The sequence below is a fragment of the Cydia strobilella genome, chromosome 3 (assembly GCF_947568885.1).
Source record: "Cydia strobilella chromosome 3, ilCydStro3.1, whole genome shotgun sequence".
NCBI lineage: Eukaryota > Metazoa > Arthropoda > Insecta > Lepidoptera > Tortricidae > Cydia > Cydia strobilella.
This window is the reverse complement of record NC_086043.1, coordinates 10,102,050-10,121,590: the sequence shown is the minus strand read 5'-3', so window position 1 is coordinate 10,121,590 and position 19,541 is coordinate 10,102,050. Positions and strand designations below refer to the sequence as shown.

The 19,541-nt window shown below is 35.7% G+C and overlaps 1 protein-coding gene across 2 annotated transcripts in view; it reads left to right on the top strand.

Annotated features, from left to right (window-relative positions):
- Positions 1 to 16,724, top strand: part of LOC134755847 (major facilitator superfamily domain-containing protein 12-like) — an 82,900-nt gene extending 66,176 nt beyond the window's left edge. The window contains exons 1-10 of one of the 2 annotated variants that reach the window (XM_063692478.1): positions 2,032 to 2,395; positions 7,503 to 7,672; positions 8,114 to 8,197; positions 9,218 to 9,440; positions 11,035 to 11,146; positions 11,551 to 11,789; positions 12,394 to 12,580; positions 15,336 to 15,447; positions 15,740 to 15,890; positions 16,555 to 16,724. In XM_063692478.1, the coding sequence (XP_063548548.1) occupies positions 2,313 to 2,395; positions 7,503 to 7,672; positions 8,114 to 8,197; positions 9,218 to 9,440; positions 11,035 to 11,146; positions 11,551 to 11,789; positions 12,394 to 12,580; positions 15,336 to 15,447; positions 15,740 to 15,890; positions 16,555 to 16,690 (1,497 nt within the window). In that variant the 5' untranslated portion in view covers positions 2,032 to 2,312 and the 3' untranslated portion in view covers positions 16,691 to 16,724. Of the gene's footprint in view, positions 1 to 2,031; positions 2,396 to 7,502; positions 7,673 to 8,113; positions 8,198 to 9,217; positions 9,441 to 11,034; positions 11,147 to 11,550; positions 11,790 to 12,393; positions 12,581 to 15,335; positions 15,448 to 15,739; positions 15,891 to 16,554 lie in introns of those variants that run through there. The other variant, XM_063692479.1, reaches the window with a different exon arrangement.
- The last annotated feature ends 2,817 nt before the right edge of the window (positions 16,725 to 19,541 follow it).

Below are 19,541 nucleotides of genomic sequence, written 5' to 3'. Positions count from 1 at the left end.
TTGCCGATGCAGGGCACAATACGTGCAGTGAAACTGTCCTTTTTGCAATTATTTTCTTTGAAAACTGGATGCGTGGCTAGTTCTAAAGTTAAATATAAGAAAACAGTGTCGAAGAATGACGGCGCAAGCTGGTGGGTGTTAATGACTAATTTAAATCTTAATGTCGTACGTGTTAAACGAAATTAGTTTGAACAATAAAACTCATAAATTCTTGCCCACCATATTGAAAATACAATGATACATGTACATGTGAGAACCAAGTATTACATAGAAGATAATATACTTACAATAATAATAATAATAGATTGTAATAATAAAAAACAGGACTAGACACGCCATCTACCGGCAAAATGCTTCTTTGGTTAGCTAAGTGAGTTCGACACACAACGACAGGGAGTGAATGGCAATGAATACTTACAGCTAATACAGTAAAACCCATATAGATGGCGGTTTAGTTAAAACTATAATTTCATACGAAAGGCATATAGACATGTAAAATTAATTCGTAATAGGAATATGTAAATGTAATTTTGTATCGTGAAAACCATGTGAAATTTACCACACAAACCACTAGCTCTCGCGAGAGCGTATTTTTAGGACTATCTATGAAACTATTGTTACAGCGGTGGCAAACCAGCATACAGCTCGCTTTATGTAAATCGCTTATAGCAATGTCTTTTAAAATCTGTAGAGTAAAACTGTCCAACATTGACGAATGCTTGCGAATACGTAGTTTTTAAAATACTGAACAAAACGCCGACACAATGGTATTAACTGTCAGCAGTAAAGCAAGCGAGGTATTTAAAATAACCTTAACACAACTTGACTGCTTAGTAACCTACTGCTGAATGTACTATAATGGGTTAGCGTCTTTTTCACTATTTATAGTCTACAAGCTACAAATTCGTTATTTGATAGCTTTTTTAATATTACCAGTAGAAACTTAATAAGGCATGACGAGATAGCCACATGCCAAATTGCCAATGGGAAATGTTGCCACAACGGGGTCACAACGTCCATTCGAGTTTTGTGTCCAGTGAGGCGTGGGCCCTGCTACCTAATCCACACACTAAACATCTTTATTGCAAGATCTTCCCTAGTATAACTTGATATACAAATACTTAGGAAATGTGCGTGAATGGAGGTCACTTTTATACTAGTTTGACTGAGTTGATGTAATGAGAGTGATAGGAATTAAAGCTCTGGATGAAACCTAATACCTCTTACTTACGGAAGCCACCGCTAGTATAATCACCCCTACGTGCGGGCGACGACCGGATCTAGACTAGATTCATACTTAAAATATATTAGGTACCTTAACCTAACCACTAGAAAGCAACAAAAATCTATAAATTGTTTTAAAATTTTCATACCCGCGAAGCGTGCATTGCCAATTGGATTCCATTACAAAGCCAAGCCCAGAATCGTAGCAAAAGACAGTTTTTGCAATGTATATTTTGTATCACTGTGGCGAATTACCTGTTAATTATTAGTAGTAGATGCAGTCAACAAAACTTCAGCACCCCTGCTGAAAAGTCTAATTTATATTAAAACCAACATATGTAAAGCAATGTATGTAGGTATATGTATGTTAGTCTATACTATAAGGTATTTGTAATATGGGCCGTGTTGCATGATTTAAATTTTAAATAAATAAAGCGTTAGAAAACATAATAGGATACTCGTTAATTTGCTTTAGACGTTAATGTTATAAAAAGCTTTATGATATAGGTATATTGCAGTTAACCCGTTGAGTGTTGAGAGAGGAATTGAATGGATATGGGTATATTGGGTATACTAGTATTTATCACGCTGCCGACCTACCTAATAGGTTACGAATTGATTTGACAAATGGGTTTGACATTGAGTCACCTTAATAAGTAGTTATCACATTGATCAATCTACATACAATGGTCTAGTCTAACCTACAATACCTAAAGCACAATCCATCATTGTATCAGTTGATTCCAAACGTCAATTAATAATTCGCTCATCCAGCGATAGTAAGGATAGGGACCGCATCAAATGCAAACGCCTATAAGTCTTCTTTGACGACACACGCGCGCACCGTTACAGAACTTGAGTACATTAATAACATAACTCGTTAATTTACTCAATAACTGTTTTGTTCTTATTGTTTTAAAATGTAAATTTCGTAATGCCTAAAGATCAAAAGTGAAAGTGAAAAGTTTAACTTAATAACAGACCACACATTGTTGGATCCCTCGGTACACGTTGCCAAATGACCAAAAGTGTACCTACTATATTTAATGCGTTAATACACAGTATACTTTAGTTTTAATAAAGAAAGGATGTGTTCCAAATATGGATCAACTGATGCTAACGAGACAATGGTGGAAAACGCGAAGGAGGCGGAAGTTGAAATTGATTTAAGGTGAGTAATTTACCGGGTCGTTCCATTCAGGACGTCATTCATCTAATTCTCTGCAATTTGACCAATTTTGTGCATGCAAACGTTCAGATTCCTAATAAACGCTATACAGGTTAATAAATATTTTCTGTATGTAATTTATGTAATAAAAACTTTATAAGTTTTTATTACATTTCGATTAAAACTAGTACATTTCGATGCTCTGCCGCCGCGTCAGACGTATCTCTGCTATCTCAAAAAACACACTATTGACTAATTCCACTTAAAAGTTTTTAGTGAGTGTGAAAATTAATAATCTCATATATTTCGTGAGTTTATTAAGTTTTTGTGTTTCAATAGACGTGAAGAATAATATTTCTTTACTTTTTTCTTGTAAAAGTACTTACATAGTATTTGAAATAAACGCACAAACATAGTTTGGCGTAACCGCTGTTTTATACATTTGGTGGTTGCGCATAACTATGTTAACTTAAAGTTAGATGAGTTCGTTGTATGAGGCTATGAGTGTTTATAATATTACGCGTGGCCAAGACTCGCGGGCTTATTGAGGTTTTCGTTTATCTAAAGTTAGAAGACTACATTGTATCAACTTCTAGTAAAACGTGTTACCAGGGCATGGGGAATATTGAGGTAGTCACGCGTAGTTCATTTATCTTAAGTTGTAAGAGTTCGTTGTATTAGTGCTCCTAGTAAAACACGTAACCAGACTACACAAGATAACCCATTGTATTATGTATTAACTCACATTACATAAAAGGAGCCCGATTTCCATCAGTCCTTACCTCAATGGTTATAAAGTAGATCAATCGATCGGTGGAAAAGCCTTATGTTTAATAGCGTATGCATGTATGAAAATGAAAAAAAAAATGAAAAATGTTTATTTCTTTTAAAACATACAGGTTATTTTACAATGGTAAAGATCTCCTAGTAGGTATACAATACCTGTGGCAGGAGATCCTGCTCATCCGTTATGTTACGAGTAGTTACCTATATAATAAAAATAAATGAACAAAAAGTACTTATATTAAGTAAGATTAGAAGCTTAAAAATGTATGTATGTATGTATGTATGTAGTATGTATGTATGTATGTATGTGTGTGTTTGTTTGTATGTACTTTATTTAATTTTTATTCCCAGTATAACAGTGTAAAAGGCGGAATTAACGGCAGAAGGTCAGTTACTCCAAAAATTTTAACCGCCTTAAAAAAAGGTTCTCAGTTTGACCAGTGTGGTCCGCGATTATCTCGCGTTTGGCTGAACCGATTTTGATGCGATGCGGTTTTCAGAAGTGTTTGTTACATTCTGGAGAAGGTTTCAGTATACATAGAGCTAAGCTGATGCTGAACCCTGGCTGTACCTAGTGGAACTCAGGTTTAGTGCAACGTAGGCAAACGCTGTTTTGGTCATCCGACAAGCCTTGATGAGCACTTGAGAGAGCAGTACCCAAGATAGAACTGATGCTGAACCCTGGCTGTATCTAGTGGAACTCAGGTTTAGTGCAACGTAGGCAAACGCTGTTTTGGTCATCCGACACGCCTTGATGAGCACTTGATAGAGCAGTACCCAAGATAGAGCTGATGCTGAACCCTGGCTGTACCTAGTGGAACTCAGGTTTGGTGCAACATAGGCAAACGCTATTTTAGTCATCCGACACGTCTTGATGGGTATTTGGGAGAGCAGTACCCAAGATAGAGCTGATGCTGAACCTTGGATGTACCTAGTGGAACTCAGGTTTTGGGCAACATAGGCAAACGCTGATTTAGTCATCCGACACGCCTTGATGAGCACATGTATGTAAGTTATGCATATTAAAATTATAGGTACGTACATGTCATTCAATAGGACTAAATAAAAAAATTTTTTTTGATAAAATTAATAAAATCTACAATTCTTTATGTCCGGATTTAACTTGTTAAATATTTTGATTGCTATGTTTGCAATTTTTTGACTAACACTATTATTAAAGTGGCCTAAACTTGACTATGACGTGCTAAATTATTTTTATTTCTCAAATATTGCAATCACCATATTTTATTTGGGATACTTATTCCTATTTGTAAACATAAAGACATTATGCGATAGAGATACATTGAGGTGATCGTCATGATTTTTTGGTCTTTGATCTCTGTGGGTAATTGGTATACGCGTGGATCCAGTAAAAAGTCGTAGTGCCTTTTTCTGCAAGAGTAACACCGAATTAATACTTGAGCTGTTACCCCAAACTTTGGGACAGTATATTATTATGCTTTCAAAATATGAGAAGTAAACAGTTTTTAAGATATTGGTGTCTGAAATTTTAGATATGCTTTTCAATGAGTAACACGCACTGGCTAATCTTTTGCAGACCGTCTCTATCTAGCTATGCCACCTCTGATAAGGGTCTAGATCTACACCCAAGAATCGAATACAATCAGATTTTTCTATACGCAAATTGCAGGTTAAATCAGTACTTCTAAAGTTCCGGCGAAAGTTGGTGTAATTTTTTTTCCTAAAATTTATTTTCAAACCATTACAAATTAACCAGTTTTCGAGTTCCTTTCAGCATGTTTCGATCTATATCCACGCGGATCCAGTAAAAAGTCGTAGTGCCTTTTTCTGCAAGAGTAACACCGAATTAATACTTGAGCTGTTACCCCAAACTTTGGGACAGTATATTATTATGCTTTCAAAATATGAGAAGTAAACAGTTTTTAAGATATTGGTGTCTGAAATTTTAGAAATGCTTTTCAATGAGTAACAAGCACTGGCTAATCTTTTGCAGACCGTCTCTATCTGGCTATGCCACCTCAGATAAGGGTCTAGATCTACACCCAAGAATCGAATACAATCAGATTTTTTTATACGCAAATTGCAGGTTAAATCAGTAGAAGTTCCGGCGAAAGTTGGTGTAAATTTTTTTCCTAAAATTTATTTTCAAACCATTACAAATTAACCAGTTTTCGAGTTCCTTTCAGCATGTTTCAATCTGTAAACAGAACTCGTGTGCGGTGTTCGCGTTTACTATTATGCTGGTGTCGTCGACGTATAAGTAGGGTGTGCAGTTAGATTTACTGGTAAATCGTTAATAAATATTAAAAATAATAAGGGTCCAAGTACTGAACCCTGTGGTACCCCGGCCCCGTATTTAATTATACCTTCATCAGAACGACATATTTTTACATTATACCCACACGCAATCTGTACATACTGTGTACGATCAGTCAAATAAGATTCGAAAATATTGAGAGATGTGCCTCGAACTCCGTAGTAATCAAGCTTGTTTAGAAGTATTTCATGACTGACACAGTCAAAAGCTTTTGTCAGGTCACAGAATACGCCTCCACAGTCAAGTGGTCCCCTTTGTTCGGGATGGACAATCTTCTCGATTGCTAGCGACGTTTTGAGTGTAAAATAAATTGTTATTAAGTGAGATTCCTTGTATAATTTAAACCTCATGGCCCTAAATGTAGCAGAGCTACAAATAACTACAAACGATTCTGAACAAGAATCAATCATAAATGTGTCGAATTTTCCAACTTTTTAACTTATTATTAAATTGTCTCTCAATCTCATTTGTTGTTACAACAAATGAGATGAAAAGAACTGCTAGTAGGTAACTACAAACAGTACAAATGAATCTCAACAATAATCAATCACGAAAGTGTAGGATTGATCAAGTTTTATCTTACTTATGGTCAGTTACACCATCCACACTCACTCATCAGTTAAGGTGTGAAATTACCATATAATAATATTTAATACTCAATATTTTATTGCAAATTCACAAAGTAATTGTACAGGTGGTAAACTTATAAGCTAGGTCTTTGTGAACCCTGTTGGGCACTGCAATATACTATAACTACAACTATAACTATAATTTACAATTCCAAGGAGAGGAGAATTTTTGATTAATTATTTTAACATACAATCATTATAAGCAAATGTAAAAATAAGAATTTAAATGTCAAAAATACACTCTTCGTGTCGAAAGTTTTAATTGCAATGTCATTTGTCATTTATTATTCAAAACATTAAGTATTATATTAACAAGAACAAATAATCTATAGATATTATTGAATTATAATATGTCATTAAAAAATTCGCTTAGAGTGTAATATGACTTATCTAATAATAACTGTTTAATTTTATTTATATATATATTATCATTTTCTTTCTTCTTCTTTTATAGAGTCCGGGAGTTTATTATATATTATAATAGACATTACTAAAGGGCCTGATGACAGTAGTTTAAGGTGGTGGGATTAGTCTATTCTTGTTACGTATGGGTCGTGTAGAAGGTAGGTCCTCTCGTTTTATATAGAATTCCCTGTGCTTTCGAACGAACTTACACATTTCTAATACTATATACATAGATGTAAGGGTCAGCAGTCCAAGTTCAGAAAAATAAGGTTTGTGGGTTTCGATTTCGTCAAGTGTTTTATTTATTAAGATACGAACAAGCTTTTTCTGAAGGGTAAAAAGTAATGGAGCGTTGGTACTATTACCCCACAGAATAATACCGTAATTTAGCCAGGCATATGCATACGCGTAATATGTTGTTAAGGCTGTCTCTAAATTTGTCGTTAGTTTAACCTCCCGAAGCGCATAGACGAATTGAGATATTTTTTTCCTAATTTTCTCTACATGAGATTTAGCGAATGGTTTTCGGTGACTGACAGTTTGGTGCAACCGACAGTTTGTCCTTTCCTTGTAAAAGTTATAAACGCGCTCTCGTGTTTAGTTTCATAAACGGGCTCTTAAGGTTTATTTTATATTTTTATTTTTTTGGAGTTATTTGGCTACTACAAATGAAAATAAAGGAACTACAAACGATTCTAAGCCAGGATCAACAAAAAAATATAAGATTTTAAAAGTGGGGTGCTGGGATTTTTCTCACCCCATTAACTTTTTTTTGGTGCAACTACAAAAAAATCCTGTTAACTACAATCAACTACACACAAAATACTATCAGAAAAAAAAAATTGGTCAAGGTCGGGTGCCAAGTTCACAAAGGCCAATTTGGATGCACGCGCCTCTTGCATTGCAATCAAATTGGTATCGCATTTTACCTCGCGGATGCTGCCTTCGGTATTGACTACGATAATACACGTTTCATGATTGTGTTTTTCAGCCGATCATCGAAAAGACGACAATGGTGGCGGGACCACCAGCACGTTCTCTTCGGCCTGGGGCACGTGCACAACGACCTTTGCGCTGCCATGTGGTTTTCCTACATGATGCTTTTCTTTCAAGCGGTGCTGGAAATAAGGTCCGCTATCGCTGGATTCCTACTTATGACAGGTTAGATCCAGTCCATTCATTCCATTTTGACTATTTTTTATAACTGGGTTTGAGCTAGTAATATATCGTCAAATTTAGCTATTTAGCGATGGAGGGACATTATTGTGATCCAAACACAAAGCACAATGCAGTGTTATGTTAGAGGTTTTGTATGTTTATCGTACCATCGTACCTATTAGGTAAGTACGTGTCTTTTTTATGATTTTTTACAGTAGGTACATATGGTGCGATAATAAGCTCATTACGCAACTATGTCGAAAATTATACTGTACTGTAAAACGTTGTACGATACATGTGCGAATAGCCTGCCTGTGCCCCTGTGCCTGTAATATCTTATTACCAATAAATTATGTCTATGTCTAGTCTATGTCCATGTCTTGCCCATATTGAGGTATGTAATAGCTAAAGATAAATGTCAATGCATATTGTTTTTATTTCCAGGACAAATTGTTGATGCAATAGCTACTCCAGTGGTAGGCATTCTGGCAGATAGGTATGGCACTAAGAAGTCCTGGCACTTAACAGGTATGTATCCGGTATTGATAGACCAATAATATCAGTATAAACGGATGTAAATATATATATTTGCATCTTAGACATACAATTAAATCTTATACCTTTAAACGAGCAATTCTTATATATATCTATTATATCTATATTTATATATTTCGGGGATCTCGGAAACGGCTCTATTTCGATGAAATTTGCTATTTGGGGGTTTTCGGAGGCGAAAAATCGATCTAGCTAGCTCTGGGAAAACACGCATTTTTGAGTTTTTATATGTTTTCCGACCAAAGCTCGGTCTCCCAGATATTTCTAATAATATGGCAATCATTAAGGTCGGTTTCCATCCTTCTATCCTGATAATAACCGCTTCCGAGAAAAATACAAGGGGCACTTTGTTTCATCTAGGTACTAGGTACATAATATAATTGTCCAGGACGCCCGACTAATCAGCAGGTCTGAACTGAACTGTAACAAATACCGGCCAAGTGCGAGTCGGACTCGCGCACGAAGGGTTCCGTACCGATACGCAAAAAAAACGGCAAACAAAATCACGTTTGTTGTATGGGAGCCCCACTTAAATATTTATTTTATTATGTTTTTAGTGTTTGTTGTTCTAGCGGCAACAGAACTACATCATTTGCGAAAATTTCAAGTCTAGCTATCACGGTTGATGGGATACAGCCTGGTGACAGACGGACAGACAGACAGCGAAGTCTTAGTAATAGGGTCCCGTTTTTACCCTTACTGGGTACGGAACCCTAAAAATGGGAACCAAAAATGTTCACACACCGATGGTTGTTGGAAAATGCTAAATAAATAATGATAATAATAAAAAACCTTTATAATGATACTGCATCGTGAAATTCGTGATGAAATTAAAATGGTTTAATCGACTTGAAATTTAAGTAAACTGATGCTAAAGTTTGCCGATTGAATTAACAGGTGACAGCGCAAATTTTAAACCTATCAATGCTAGTAGTTTGTTTTACAGCGAAATATTGTTACAAAAATTGACGAAGTCTATGTGTACGTTTTCAGGGAGCATCATGGTAACTTGCACATTCCCCATGTTATTCATCCGCTGTTGGGGTTGTTGGATAGGCGCGGACGTCGACTACCTCGCATGGTGGATGCCACTCTACTACACCGTGCTCATCACCTTCTTCCAGATCGGTTGGGCCATAGTCCAGATATCGCATCTGGCAATGATACCGAACATTTCCGACAGCCTGCAAATTCGTTCGGAACTTACTTCCATAAGGTAACTTTACATTATCTGTGCCATCCGCCGCTGGATTTGCTGCTTGTGGATGCTACTCTACTACACGTGCTCATCATTTCTTCCAGATCGGTTAGGCCGTATTCTAGATCTCCAGATAACCCCATCCAGCAATCAAACTAAGCATTTTCGACAGCCTTAGAGGGGTCATCCATAAATTACATCACACGATTTTTGTGATTTTTTGACCCCTCTTTGTCACACCTGGTCACATTTGGCAACCCCCACCTCCCTTGTGTGACGTCACATATTTGGCAATTTTGTTTTCAACGAAATTAGCAAATCGAATGAAATATAGTAGTTATATTTACATACTATGCAGTGATATATTGGGCATCATCATCATCATCATCATGTCAGCCGATAGACGTCCACTGCTGGACATAGGCCTCCCCCAAGGCTCGCCACTCCGACCGATATATTGGGCATTTTCACTTTAACCCTTTACCAGGCTAAGGGATATATATTTCCGACATACGGCACTTCAAACATGTGTTCTATTTTCGATGAGTAAGACTGGCATTCGATTGTCATTTTTGAAATGTCAGCCTGGTAAAGGGTTAGGGGTGCACCCCCCGTTTTGATGGTGTCCCTTGGGTTCAAAAATGTATTACTGTGATAGGTACGTAACGTATTCATAATTTGAATATAGACATATAAAACGTATGTTAAGCTTGAGTGCGATAATATAAAAATAATAAAATTGCGATATAATATATAATAATAAACACTTATTACTGCTGTAACTTATTATTATTTTATAAAACTACATAGGAACAATGTTATTTAAAATAGTGACGTAATGTTTTAATCGATTCATCTTAATTATAAAGAAAATAAAGAACGTAACGGTACCAGCCGTCACAAAATTAAAGTAAAAACGTATTTACAGCACATATGGTGCTACTTTCTCGCACTAGTGCGTAAAGAGCACTTTTCGTGCATATGTCGAAAGTTTAAAGGGCCATATGTACTGTAAAACGTTGTACGATACACGAGCGAATAGGTAATTCGCAACTCGTGTCGATTTAAAACACCCCCTGCGGTCGTGTTTTAATTTATCGCCACTTGTTTCGAATTTCCTCTTTTCCGCACTTGTATCGTAAATAACTATTTTTAGCAATAGGTATTCGTTAGTCATAAAAATAGTTTTTGCCTTTTTCTTAAAATATTAATATATTTTAATAATTTAAATGTAAAATACTATTGAGGAATAAAATAGTTAAAACAGTACCGAATTCTTCAGTCGTCGCATAAGTAACTGACAGCCCTTGGATACTTATCACTCTTATCAGTTAAATAAATGAATAATTAAAAAACTAAAAAATAAAACACAATCTCATATACTTTAAAGTATTTTCTTTCCTCTGGATATCAACATAGTCAACATACCCACAAAAAATAAATAAAAAATAAAAAAGTGTCATTTTCGCCTTCGGTATGATATTACGATTCAGGAAAAACGCCCATATAACCAAATTTGCCCAACAAATTTGTCTTTCACTAAATATCGCCATTTAGTGTCGAGTGTCAAATAAATACTTTCGAATAACATGTAATTTGTTGATTGTTTAAGATATATGGCTTCAGTGACGTCAAGCATAACAGTCTACCTTATTACTTGGGTAGTATTACGAGCAACCAACTACAGTACGTTCATTGGACCAACAGACGATTACAAATTACGCGTAAGTGGTACCTACTTATAGTAAAGGTAGCAAAATGTAATGAAAATTACTTAAGTACCTACAGCTATTTTCATAACATCAGTGGTCAATTTTATCAAGCTACAAGTTACAATCTCAAAAGCTTAAACGGCCAACGGTCTTGATAGATAGATAGTGTCTGTTTCACCTTTTAAATGTGTAACTCGATATTTTCTTTTAATTGTTATTATTTTTATACGGTACCTACGTATAACTTACACCTGTTAGATTAGGTAATGTATTAAAACTTACCTAGTGTTATCCGGGCAAATCCAGCGCAGAACGCGAACATTGAATAAACTTAAGTCGCAAACCGGCATCTGGACAATCAGAAAGTAAAACCAATTAGATAACTCTTATTTATTTCGATTCATAAACCTTTTCAGGACGTCGCATTGATAACAACGGGGATAGGCGTGACAGCATTCACGTTGTTTCACATCCTGTTCAAGATACGACCATCGAAGCCAACCAAGAGCAATGGCCATACTATAACCAACGGTTCCTCGGCTTTGCTGACAAAGGAACAACACGACACTGAGCAGCAGAGTGGTCAGCAGACTGATACCAAATCTAAAATTTATCATTTTCTACGGATGCCGCTGCTGTATCAGACAAGTTTATTGTGAGTTGACATTTATAAAACCGTATTGCTTCTCCCCTCTTCTTCTTTATACCTCTTCTAACCGTCACCTTAGTGACTAAACACGTACCTGTTTATTTTGTCTATTACGATTAGGATATGCTTGGACAAAAAGAGCCACCTAGCGGGAATTGAATAGGCACGCAAAGTAGCTTGCTCTGTAAAGACGTGCCTTCCCGTTTAATACCGGAGAGGCACGTCTTCACAGACAGACCTGATTCGTCCGACAACATTCTATCGTTCTATGTGGACCCGGAAATAGAGAAAAGAACGAGGCACACAGTCGCACGAGGCGAAATGGGGTGGCATCAAATGATTTGAAAAACTTTAAGAGCTTACAATACAATACGTACCTACACAATACTCTTTATTGCACACCTCAGTAAAAGAAAACAGAAACACAAGCAGATAATAAATATTTATTTAGCTTAGTGCTTAAGTTTATTCAATATTACAGATTCAATGCCAGCGCGCTGCGCTGTGAGCGCAGTCAACACGTATTTTACACTAAAGCGCCTACGTACGTAGAGAACACGCCTAGCGTTCGCTGGCAGTCAATGTGTTAATAATATATCTTTTATTTCAGATACGTTTTCTCACGACTCTACTGGGCACTTACATTGGTATATGTGCCCCTATTTCTGGAAGAGAGACTCTCAGTCAATCCCAGTGCAGGGTCCGAGCTGGTGGCTAGCGTGCCTTTGGTGTTGTATATATCGTCTTTTTTCTCATCTCTTCTACTTAAAAGCAAGATTACCAGTTGCGGTAACCAGGTAAATCACATGTACAAATTAATCGAAATATTTTTCTAATATCAAACACCTAAATACGAAAACATTAGCTATTAAAGTTCCAGTAGGCGCTATAACTCACGATCGCCATTCTTATAATTAACAACTGTCAGTCTCATGGTATAACAAGATTACTTACCTGCACCTAGCTTCATATCTAAGGATTTTTTGTTTTGACCTTTGTAATGTATTAATGGTTGCATGTATATATTTACCTATACCTATGGCCCCTAGGTATTATAGGGACTATATATATTAATACTAGCTGTTGCCCGCGACTTCGTACGCGTGGATTTGTATGTTGGTGGTTATACATATTCTACATGAGCATAATATAGAACATTATGCAGCAAAAGATATCAGTAGGGACGGTTAATCACTTGTTAATAATTATACAACGCATGAAATTTGTCTTTCACAAACTACGAAGTTTCAAGACCCTAACTGAAAAAAAATGTTCCCGATATAATCCCTCTCGACCCTCTTAGAAGATTTACAAGTCCAATTTTTCATTTTTCATTTCATTTTTAACTATAAAAAAAAAATTTCGCTCCCGAAACTATTATTACAAACTTTTCAAAAACGGTGTAAGTAATCAGTTTTCGTCTACTTTAATATAATGCCCTTTTACCATTTGTACCACATATAAACTTACATCCCCTTTTTAACCCCTTTAGGGGTTGAATTTTTAAGAACGTTGAAATAACTTTTTTGGAATCTTATACAATGCCTTTCTAAGAAGTTTCAAAGCATTTGTAATAGATTCACTTTCAACATCTTTTTAACCCTTTTAGGGGATGAATATTTAAAAACGCTTCAATTACTTTTCTTGTATTCTAATAACTTTATACAAAGATTCAAGTCCCGCACTCAAAAAATATTTGATCTCCATACAAACTTTCAACCTCATTTTTACCACCTTGGGAGATGAATTTTCAATAATGCTGAAATAAGTTTTTTTCTCTTTTACTTATATATCTTTCTATGAAGTTTCAAGTACCTAGCTTAAAATAAAATTAGGACCACGACAAACTTTCAACCCCTTTTTAACCACTTTAGGGGATGAATATTTAAAAACGCTGAAATCACTTCTTGTATTCTAATAACATGCCTTTATGCAAAGATTCAAGTCGCGCACTTAAAAAAATGTTTGACCTCCATACAAACTTTCTACCCCTTTTTCACCACCTTAAGGGATGAATTTTCAAAAACGCTGAAATTAGCTTTCTTTTCTTTTAATGAAATACCTTTTTACGAAGTCAAAGCACAAACCCACTTTCTCCCACATGTTAGCTTAGTTTTGTTTTATTTAATTTAATTGTGTTTTCCCTGGTTGCCCTGAAAACCAGCGCCATGGCTAAATATCTTAGTCATCGGCATATTATTATTATTCGAATTTAAACTGTTGTGAGACATACTAACATTAAATCATTTTACGGTTTAGACTCACTTGTTTTAGTCACTCGCGCGACATGATTCGGAGAGCCTAGGTCTCCTTTCTCAAGCACTAATAGTGCGAGCAGCGTTCACGACGACCGTGTATTGCGTACTGCCGCTGCCGCGCGCCGAGAAAACCGGTTGGGGGAGGTCTTGCGCTATCGTTGTAGGCGGGCACAGTGGTGTGTTTGGGTTTGGGTCACCTAACACTTGTAGCGCACACAGCACGAACTCACTATGTCCACTACATGTGCTTGAGAAAGGAGACCTAGGCTCTCCGAAACATGTCGCGCGAGTGACTAAAACAAGTGAGTCTAAACCGTAAAATTATTTAATATTATTATTTATCATTTATTGCAGACAACATTGTTTTTATATGCTGAGTGGCATCCATTTTGGTGTTAGAATATATTAGAATAGGTTAAGTTTTATATTTTACACCAAATAAAGTATTTCTATTCTATTCTATTCTATTCTATAAGTGTCAAACTCTTAGCTTAAAATATAATTTGGACCCTATACAAACTTTCAACCCCTTTTTAACCCTTTTAAGGAATGAATTTTTAAAAACGCTGAAATTACTTTTCTTGTATTCTAATAATATGCCTTTATACAAAGATTCAAGTCCCACACTCACAAAAATATTTGATCTCCATACAAACTTTCAACCCCTTTTTCACCACCTTGGGAAATGAATTTTTAAAAACGCTGAAATGAGTTTTCTTGTTTTTTTATTATAATTAATAAACATTTATATTATAAAATTTGAACCCCAAGACAACCTTTCATCCCCTTTTTAACCCCCTTAGGGGTAGAATTTCCAAAAACGTCAATATTACTTTTTTTTGTAATCGGCTATTATGCCTTTCTAGGAAGTTTCAAAGTATTTGTAATGGATTCAAACTTTCAACCCTTTTTTACCCATTTAGGGGACGAATTTTTAAAAACGCTAAAATCACTTTTCTTGTATTTTAATAATATGCCTTTATACGAAGTTTCAAGTCCCGCACTCAAAAAAATTTATGATCTCCATACAAACTTTCAACCCCTTTTTCACCACCTTAGGGGATGAATTTTGAAAAACCCCTTCTTAGTGGATACTAACGTCATAAAAGCTACATATTGTGAAAAATTCAGTTCTCTTGGTCCAACGGTTTGGGCTGGGCGTTGATTTAAGTGAGTCAGTCAGTCAGTCAGGACTTTTACGTTTATATATATAGAAGATAAAATATACTTATGAGTTTTCTTATTACGTATGTAACGTATACGTACGTATCCAATAAATTTATATTCTGTCCAGGTGGCGTATTTATTAGGAAGTTTTCTGAGTTTCATCAGCTGCCTGTGGATCGCACTCGGGGTAGATCCGCACGCCAACATAGTTCAAATTTATCTAGTAGCAGCTTTAATGGGTGCGTATTATAACTTCATAAATACACAATACCTACATTGAGTCCTATATACTTCATTTTAGATTTAGATAATTAAACTTATTTAAATTTCAACTATTAGTAGAACGGTTCTTGAGATAGAGTTCGCTGACAGACGTGACGGATTCATATTGTCACCCTTCGGATACAGTAGAACCCTAAAAACAGTCCATCCCCATACCAAATATATCTCCTGCCTCGCATGAATAATTCATGAGTTCAGAATGTAAGATTACTAGGTACATATTTTGAATTTATCCCTCCATTTTTTTAGGCGCTGGTAGCTCAATAACACTAGTTTCCAGCCTATGCGTTACCGCGGACCTAATAGGTCCTCACTCCCACCAAGGTGCCGCTATATACTCCATTGTCACCTTTGCTGACAAGCTGGTGACCGGTATAGCTGTCGTTGCTATTGAAAATTAGTAAGTACCAGAAACAAGTATAAAAACACTTCTTCATCTTCATTTAAGCATGTATATTATTATTGTATATTTAATTTTATATTTTTAGTGACATAAAATCAACTATGAAATCATTAAAAGTTAAATAAGACATTGTCAAATATATAGGTATATTGTACGTACATATTGTCAATCCGTGCCCTACCAGGGCCCATGTGAAACAAACTATTATATCTTGGATGCAATAAATAAATATGAAATAAAATACGTCGCTGTAGATGGCGCCAGCCAACTAGCGAGGTCTCGAGCTGTTTATTGTATAGCGTTTGACCTTTGCACGCAACGCAACATACGTATAAAAACAAACTAACTTTGATCTCCGTCATAGGTTAAGTATACTTAATTTTATAAAATGTAGCATTTACCCAAGTCGCAAAAGTGGCTAGAAAATTTATGTACCTACCTACCTAAAAACAATGTGAAATATAGGTATATTATATAACTATACAAACTAGTCCTACCTAGCTATTAGAATACTAACTTGCTAATGACCTTCACTTTTGACATAGGTATTTGGTCCATGCAAATATGTATCTAATTACTAAAATATATACATAAATACTGAATACTTCCGTTATATCTACACTGTAATTTATTCATAATTTTATATTTATTTGTTTTCCAGTAAATGCAATAACGCAGCAGACTGCCCTGAATACTACAGGGGAGTGCTAACCTACGCTTGTGGAGGCAGCGCTGTCTTGGGTTCCTTCTCATTAATCTTCACCCGATTAACAACCAGCAGAAAAGCTGCAACCTAAACCTATGTATTTTAATTTATAGTATGCTTAGTATTGTAGGAATCAAATAAAAGAAATTCTTAAGCTGTTTTATATATTTTAAAGTATGAAAGTGTTTTTAAACACTAACAGCTAGGAGGATATGACCAAACGGAGTAGCCATTAACAGGCGTTCCCCTCTGTCGAAAATAGTCGGCCAATGGTCATACGCAATGTATGGACTGATGTTTATCTGACATGGCTATTTTATTATTATTATTATTATTATTTAATAAGCAGGCAGGCAGTTATGGCAACTCATATGGCCTGTATCCAGTAATCATAAAGATATATATCATGAACGAGTATTAGATGTAGTGTTATGCTTGTCTAATTTATTTTTAAACTGGTTCACATTTTGTGCTGAAACTACGTCTTCCGGGAGTTTGTTCCAAGCCCTTACTACTCGGTTGCTCAGAAAGTGTTTGTAAGGGTTACTGTGAGACCTATGCCTTTCTAGCTTTTTTTTAGCTTTTTAGCTTTTTTCTTTGATCTTACATATACATTTGACATTCCCCTTCCCCGCAAAAATTGCCACTTTTTTGTACAGCAAATTACAGGTGTGGCGTCTCCGTTGGTTATATCGTCCTAGACTATAACAGCAGTATATACAATAGTTTGGCCCAGGACTGTCTCATTTCAAACATAGACACAGCGAATCATACTGTCTTTGTCTTACGCTAGTACTTACTAGAACCCAAAAGAACATGAGTATTAATTTCCTGGTTCTTACCGACTGACAAGTTGTGTTTGCCAGACTATAGGTCCTAATACCTACCCACCATATTTAAAGTCTTTAAAGAATGACCAAAAGGGTGGACTTGATGCCAAAAACCATTCTGTACTGTTAATCAACTGCTACACTACACTATTATGTGAAATATAAGGCATCCCTCCTGCTCATCTTTTCCTCTATCTAGTAATCATTGTCTTGCTTTCAGTCCTGCAAGAGTAGGAGGCAACTCTATCTATATTATCTTTTCACTCTAGCAAATAGTATACTAGAGTTAAACTAAGAAAAGTCGACAGTTGCTATAATTAGAGAAATAAGTAATCTTAGAAAGTTCACTCCATACATAGATAAAAACCCATTTTATAATTGAGGTACAAGCTTAATAAGTATTATGTTTTAAGCAAGTTTAAAAATTATTTATCATAAGTTTAATCACAGGTACCTCCATTAAAACTTATTATTACTAACTAAGGATATCCTGGTATAATGTGAATGGGACAATTACTTTTTATTTGAGAAAGATGTTCATCAAGCAAAGTAGATGCCTTTTAGTACTGCCAGAAAACTTACACAGTTTGTCACACCCAATGTGCCAATAGCTGTAACATCTGAAAAGAAGAAAATAAGTTTTCACAGTACTTTCAAAACATATGCTTAAGAGATACCCTACCATAGATAGCCTACCAATGGGACTTGGGTTGTGTAATGTTAGGACGTTTAAACTTTAAATCCAATCAATAACACTTGTTTGCTTTTTTCCCAAGTTCTCAGTTTCAGCTGTTTTTCAAACAGCATGGGTACAGTGACAAATGCCATCTCCATACAATTTATAACACGCAAAACAGTACTATGACATCTGTCACCGTACCCATGCTGTTTGAAAAATACTTTTAAGTACATAATTAGGGTCATATCATAAGTATATTTGTTGAAATATCTTCAATTCTCGCTTATTATATCGCAGCATATGTCGGAAAATGTTTGAAAATTTCATATTATCATATCAATGGCTTTCGAAATAGAACATTAAAAAAACATGAACAATTCTAATTACATACTAAGATATTCAATTTCAAGGTCAGTGTCTGTACTCTCAGAAAGCAGACAATGCAAAAAAATCGCCTCAGTAATTACCTTGCAATACACAAATGCCGAAACATACTTCTCATCAGTTATATATCATTATAAGCAATATTGTTTTCGATCGCGATTCGAATTTTACATACCCAAACGACAATAACGACATACCTCAGCGACATACGAAAGCAAAACAAAATGTCAATCAAACGAAACGATTCAAACGTCTGTCTGTCAAAGAGACGTCAAACGAGGGTCTACCGCGAACTATTTTCGACGTGTTGCCTGTCTGTAGCTCTTGTACATTCATACTTAAGTGTGACAGGGAGGCAACACGTGGTTCGCGGTGGACCCTCTGGGCTCCACGCTCCAAGGAAGACGTTAGGCTGAAGGGCTCCACAGACATATTTTGAGGTTCCTGTACACCATGGCCCAGTGTAGGCCATAGGCCAGTCCAAGGAACGCATATACGCGTTAGAGAGAGCAAGTGATATTGCTATCTCATTCTACCGCATTGCTGTGTCCGTTAGACTGGCCTACGCTGCGCCATGGTGTACAGGAGCCATTGGACATATCAGTGATACATCACAGAGGCACTGTACACGACGCGCATAGTATTTTGTAACTTAGAGTCATTTTAACATGTAATAATTTTAAGTCGCGTCACGTATAGAAATAAATGGTATTTAGTATGTTTTTATAACAGGACAAAGTATGAGTAGCATACTTTGTACCTCTTAAAGGAATCCAATAAGAGAATTCCAATTAGGTAAAGTTAGGATTGCAATATAATTTAATTAAGATAGGCTTATAACAAATAAAGAATTTTCCTCATTGTGTTTCATTACGTAGATCTGTATAAGAAAATAGGGCAAAGTATACGCTACCTTATTCTAATAAGAAATTGTGATATTAGACTAGAATCTAATAAGATAGGTAGGATAAATAAATAAAACATGTAATTTGTTAATATATAACATAACTTTAATAAATAAAGAGAAACGTAGGAGAGTCGAGGAAAGA